This window comes from Dinoponera quadriceps, unplaced genomic scaffold (assembly GCF_001313825.1).
Source record: "Dinoponera quadriceps isolate SergipeBrazil2010 unplaced genomic scaffold, ASM131382v1 scaffold558, whole genome shotgun sequence".
Classification (NCBI taxonomy): Eukaryota; Metazoa; Arthropoda; class Insecta; order Hymenoptera; family Formicidae; genus Dinoponera; species Dinoponera quadriceps.
In genome coordinates, this window is record NW_014554665.1 from 734,759 (window position 1) to 741,039 (window position 6,281).

At 47.8% G+C, this 6,281-nt stretch overlaps 1 protein-coding gene across 1 annotated transcript; it reads right to left on the reverse strand.

The window, feature by feature from the left end:
• Positions 1-222: 222 nt before the first annotated feature.
• LOC106740700 (probable E3 ubiquitin-protein ligase RNF144A) lies at positions 223-5,256 on the reverse strand. Its single transcript, XM_014611988.1, has 4 exons — positions 3,624-5,256; positions 3,365-3,527; positions 2,982-3,292; positions 223-2,837 (listed from the first exon to the last, which is right to left on the reverse strand). The coding sequence occupies exons 1-4, from the start codon at positions 4,281-4,283 to the stop codon at positions 2,601-2,603; spliced, it is 1,371 nt and encodes a 456-aa protein (XP_014467474.1). The 5' UTR covers positions 4,284-5,256; the 3' UTR covers positions 223-2,600.
• Positions 5,257-6,281: the final 1,025 nt, after the last annotated feature.

The following is a 6,281-nucleotide window of genomic DNA, read 5'->3' on the forward strand; positions in this document are numbered from 1 at the left end:
AAGTATCAGCAGTGGAAGAAAAGTAGAAACGGTAAGAGTTCGGCAACTCTCCGCACCTCTTCCCCCACTTCTCTCTCTCTCTCGCGACTTCGGCCTTGTCGGACAGGTCTGTTAAATTAACGGGACAGTTCTTAACGTCACGGCATTACCGTTGACACAAAAATCTAACATACTGCTCTCGCAAAAATATTCTCGGAGTCGCGTTACAACGCCGAAGAGGGGATTCGCGAGCCGAACAAAGCGAACCTTTTATCATTTGAAATCTCGCACATCGGAACGAGCCACGAGAGAGAGCTGCGGAAATAATTTATGCCGCATTTCTCGATTTTGACGTCACCATTATCGATCGGCGGACCTTGAGCGAATTTCTTTCTTTACTTTGCGAGACGTTGTGTACGATAAAGCGCGCGCTCATTAATATTTATCAAGTTTTTTTTTTTCTTTCGGGAGAGTTTAATGCCGAATCCGCTCGGATCTCTCGGCGAATTTTTTCGTGTTCCCATTTCTTTTCTTCTCTCCTCGGCACTCAGTGGAGCAGACAAACACGCGCGGTATACAATGAACGTTCATAAAGGTACATGTATGTGTGCGTACATATATGCATACATATAAACTTATTTCTCATTGTATTTTCTTTTATTTCTGACACACGAGTGTACACACTCAAATGCATAATTGCATACACGTGTCGGCGTGTATGCGTACTTTTATTTACATACAATCTTAATAGTACAACAAACGAGATACTTTTAACAGTTGCGACGTAAATTAGTGAAAACCGACCACGCGGTAACTTATAGCGTATTTAACATAATCGTTCGCCGATATTCGCCTGTACAGCACTGCTCGCGAGAAATGCATCGTTTTGTCGGACATCCAAACATAACGCCAACCTATCCTTCATCTTAAATCCGTATTATATACACAAAATACCACATATATTTATTACATATCATATATATATACATACATATATATATATATATATATATATGATTTTTTACCTTCTCGATATCTTCATATTACTTAATATCGATAAGAACCTGTTTCTCGGAAATAACATATAACTATTGTCCACAGTTGATTATTCATATTCTTGACCTTTAACAATCTAAATTTCATTTATATGCATAATAAGGTGGATTAGCGTGAATGTATGTTAACACGTTTCTCGCGATTTTACCTGTGTGTGCTGCAGGCCCCGAGTCACCGTAGGTATTCTACAGAGTTCCCGCAATAATCACATGGCACATATTGATTGATAGCTTTAGCGGCACAACTCGCGTGCGTCATGCTCAGACGAAAAACGTGTTAAATACACAATAACAACGGCATTCTTTTAATTTCATTGATAAAATGCATAATTATAAGACATTTCCTCTCTTTCTTATTTTTCTTTTTTTTTCTTTCTTTTCTCCTCACGCAATGTATACGCACTTTTTTTTCTTTTTCTGCTCCTTCTAAATTAATGCACATGTAATTGTACATAAGCGATTAAATCACCATCAAACTAAACGTGAAAGCACCTATATAAATTATACAAGATAACGAGGGAATAGAATATCGTACCATCTAAATACTCCACAATCAAGATTCGTTTCTCTCAATGAGAATGTAGAGCTGAGCCTTGCATTAATTCGACATAGGCACACATATAGATATACACTGTTTTTTCGAGATATATTAATTTGATAATATTTACAATTTCATGAGGAAAGAAAGAGAGAAAGAGAAAAGGGAAGAGGGTGGGGGGGAGGAGACGTGTTTAGTTAGTATCTAATCTAATATTTAAACGTCCCATGTAATAAAATAATCAACACGCTATTATCACAACTTCATGAGGACTCTCTCAAAAATCGATCGAGCTCGCATCTCGGTAAATAGAAATTAACGAAAACGTCACGGGGAATTCACCGAAGAAATTTGTTTAATCGTGTCCCGATTAAGACGGAGACGTAGTAATGTTATGCGGCAGTACAATAAATTTGATGCAAAGTGTACAAGTCTTTGGAATGTTCTCGTAGACAATGATTCGTTATGAGTATTTTTAAATAATTAGATCTCATTGAATCACACGATTAGTACACGTCGTAGAAAAAAAAAAACGAAGAAAAAAAAATATAGAGTTATTAAGTGGCTACGTAAGGTAAGTTTATATCATCATCAGAAGAAACAATTGTATTAAGACTAAACGAATCGCGCAGTAACCATTTCTCATTTTCTGTTTAAATAGTTTACACAAATAAAATATAAATATATATACACACACACACACACACATATATATATATATATATATATATATGCATGTAGATATATGTGTATAGAGTGAATCACAATATGCTTGACTGAAAAGAGACATGCGTTCTCTTTGTTTTTCTCCAACATTATGTCTAGCGACGCAAAGACAAAAGTATAGACTTAAGGAAATGCAATGTATATCTATATAAGTTGCCGACCGTGTTACCTCCCATACATGGAAGTCTAGGAAAAATGTTGATTTTTAGCTGGGTGAAATAATGAAGCGAGAATTAGCTGAGAGAAAGAGATAGACAGATAGACAGATAGAGAGAGAGAAAGAAAGAGAGATTTGGAAGTTCCTATGTTGCCGTGTCACCCTCTTCCTGGTCGAGCCTGGAGGTGCCGCAGACGCGACATTTGCAACACACGATACAGGGCGCCGCTAACAATAGCAAGGGCGATGCGACGAGCAGAAGTAGGCCGAAACCAGCGAAGATCCCGATAACTTGCGTTCGATGCCATATCACGGACGCGCGTGAGTGGCCTAACTTATTCTTACATGGTCCCTTGTCGTAATGTCGCAACAGAAAGTCATCCTACAATCAAGTCAAGTCCGACAAAAAGCGGTTTAGTCACGCTCGTATTTTTGCGCGTGAGCCAAGCGTGACGGAAGCTACGGAATATTATTACCAGCGCGTAGCAGCGATCGCGCGGCCGAGTTGGAGGGAATATATACTCACATCTAGGGATGCTAAGCAGTACCAGCAAAACACGTGTTTGCACCGTTTGCACATCATTTGAGCGCAGCCTTCGTCCTTCTCGATGGGCACCGAACACATGGGACAGGACTTGATGTGGTCGCCGTCGAACGGGAGATCCGGGCAGGGCCCGTTGTGCCAGGGCTCCCGGCATATCCAACAGAAGTCGGTCGAGCAGTTGGGACAGTGCACGGGGACCAAGGGAGCGCCGCTTCCACCGCTGGCCCTGATCGAACATATCGTCTCGCAACCGGCAGTTGGACACCACGCCCGCCTCTTGTCCATGGACACATCTGCGAGTAGGAAGAACGTTGGTGATATCTCTCTTTCTCCGAAAGAGAGGAAGAGGGGAGGGGGGAGCTTACCTCTGTTTACTCGGAACTTGCAGTGCTTCTCCACGAGCTCCGAGCTGACGAGGCTCGCGATCTCCGGCAGTGAGAGTACGGCGCCCTGATCGCACTGAGCGTCGGGACAGCTGATCTCGTACGCGCCCTCCTCGATCTCAAACTCCACGTAGGCACGCATGCACTGGAAATCATTGAGAACACGTTGAGGACATGCGGTCGCACGTTTAATCTCTGTGTACACACGTCCCCGAGATATGATAAGAGAAGTCAGACTTACATCTTTACAATAGGAACAACCGCATCTCTCTATCTTAAACGACTTGGAAAGGGTGGTGTCGACGAGACAGAGTTTACAAAATATCCGTCCGATCGTCTGCTGGGAGGTCGCCGCGGGCACGAAGTTGCCGGCGGCTAGGCTGTACCTCGAGCTGGACGCCAGTGAGAGCAGGCTGGAGCAGCGCGAGCAGACCCTGCTGCGATTGATGGGCCTGCCCTCCAGGGCGGAGGTGCTCAGCCCCACGGCGGTCTCGCACTTCCTCAGCGGCCCGGGGCCGAGGCTCATCCAGCTGCTTCCTCCGCGCGCCTCCAGACTGGCGCTGCTCTCAGGACGCAGGAGAGGCGCGTCCGCCTCCTTGCCCGGCACGCTCCTCTCCGTCAGGGAGAGATTCACCACGCTGGCCTCCTTGCGTATCAGAGGTAGTCTCAGCTTCGACTTGTCCCCCTTCTTCTGGCTGGCGATCTTGGCGGGCGGGTTGACGGACGTCACCGAGCTGGTCGCGGCGCCCATATCCGTTAGCGGGGCTCGCCGTAAGACGAGCGAGTGTAGGCTAGGCATCCCCTGAATGTCGCTGCCGGTTACTGACGTGGACTGCCGTTCGCCTGTCGGCGGAGAGCCGCCCGTCGTCGTACGCTCACCGCTGACAGTAGGGGAACGCATGAATTACGTTGCTCATACGTACACCACGGTGTATTCACATAGCGCAGCAGCCCGATGTCGCACGCACGCTGACGGCTCCTTCGGACGCCGCTCGTCATAATAATCCACCCGTCCTCCTCGTCGCGGCTACCTCTTGCACATTCTCCGTGTGAGAGAGAGTGCGCGCGCGCCCGAAAACACGCACCTTATCGGACACCTCTCTGTTTCCGTAGGTGTGTTGCCTCCCGTCCTATCGGCGGGCGACCTCGCGGAAACCGCAACAGCTGATCGCGCCTCCACGAGAGAGAGCGTCGCTAAGAGCGTGTTTGCGCGTATCGTCGCCAGCGGAGAATGCGAGCGCCGACGAGTCGCACCTGAGATATCACGAACGCGCGAACGCTGTCATTGGCGGGCGTCGCGATGCAGCTTTTCTCGTCTATATAGAGCGATATAATGATCGACGCGATCGTCCACTCGTCGCCTCCGCTTTCACTGTTATTCGTGGCGCACGAGATGTCCCACTCTATCCCGCCGTGCACGTCCCAGCTATAGGTTCGCTCCGGCCAACGTTTTCACCTTCGCCGTGTGTCGTTCACGGACACCCAACACAAACGCGGACGGGCGCGCCTGTCGCGCGTTCATAAATTATCCGACCCGACGGAGACCACTGCCGTTACTTCCGCCCCCGCTTCCTCGTTCGCTCTTTCCTTACCGAGCGCAGGGGGTGAGACGGTCGCTGACGGTACCTTCGCGATCAGCAGCGGCGGTTGTTTTTGTTTTGACGCAACCTTACGCGACCCGCGCGCGCGTGACTCACTTAGCGCGTTGCATGCGGAGGATGTGCGTTAGATGGAGAGGTAGAACCGCGGAGCGAGATGGAGAGCGGAGGCCACCAGCGGCGGGCGAGCCTGAGAAGCGAGCCCGCGACTCCCGAAGACGACTAGAATGCGTGACGTCAGTTTATGCTCGTCCCGCAGATCCTCCGCGACGTCGCGCTTCGGGCCGCTGTCCCCATGAACTGCGAAAACGCGCGACGGGAATGGGGAGCGGCCAATACGGAACGACCGTCGGGGTAAAGTCTAGTCGACAACGGACGGTAAGAGTATGTTCATAAGAAGTAAGAATAAGAAACTGACCAATCGTGTTCGAATGTAAGGAGAATAGTCGACTGCGACTGGTTCATTCTCTTCTTACTGTTGCTTCTTGTAAACATATTCCTACCTATATATAGTCCATTGTAGACCACGTTTTAAACGCACAGTAGTAAGGCTTGTTCTACAATACGTCGGAGTCGGGACGCAGCCGACGGTCCAACGAGAGGATTAATTCCTCGGGAAAGAATTTTCCTCATTGAACCATCGGCTGCGATCTGACATCCGACCCCGACATACGGCGTATTGTAGAACGGACTTAAACAATGATCATTTTATGGCGGATTCACACTGCCCAACGTCCGACATACGTCTGATATCCGATGAAAGGAATACGTTTTTTAGAGACGAACGAAAACTGCAAAATCATTCGGAGCGCCCTTACTCTCATTGGTTGGCGACGTAGCAACGCGAGCGCGCAAAATTTGAAGCGAACTTCCCAAGCAACCTAATACAGGGTGTCTCCCAAAAATGCATACACACTTTGAACAATCACAAAGCCAGCGTTCACTAACATATATGGTTCCTTTTCAAAATTTAAGAGAAATCTATAGAGATGAATAGTTTTTCTTGCGATACTTTGTATAACCCGCCATGAGCAAAGTCAACCTCGCGAGCGAGTTGATCTCGCAGCGGCGCCGCGTCGCGGCGGCCACCGAGGCTCGCGGGAGAGCTGCGTCTGGCGCGCGGAAACCCGGTCAAAATTAACTTGACACCGAACCTCCCTTTTCCTCATGATTTTGTCACTGTACGTTAATTTCGACTACTTATTGATTGTTCAAACAAAAGAGAGAGAGAGAGGTGTTCGTCCAATTTTACAGGTGCGCCGAACCGATCACAAACATAGCATTTCGTGGATGCGTCCTTG

Coding starts and splice junctions, on each gene's coding strand:
- LOC106740700 (XM_014611988.1), bottom strand. CDS start 4,283: ATGCGTTCCCCTACTGTCAGCGGTGAGCGTACGACGACGGGCGGCTCT. Junction 3,293..3,364: donor CAAGTTCCGAGTAAACAGAG/GTAAGCTCCCCC, acceptor TCCTACTCGCAG/ATGTGTCCATGGACAAGAGG. Junction 2,838..2,981: donor ACTGCTTAGCATCCCTAGAT/GTGAGTATATAT, acceptor ACTTGATTGTAG/GATGACTTTCTGTTGCGACA.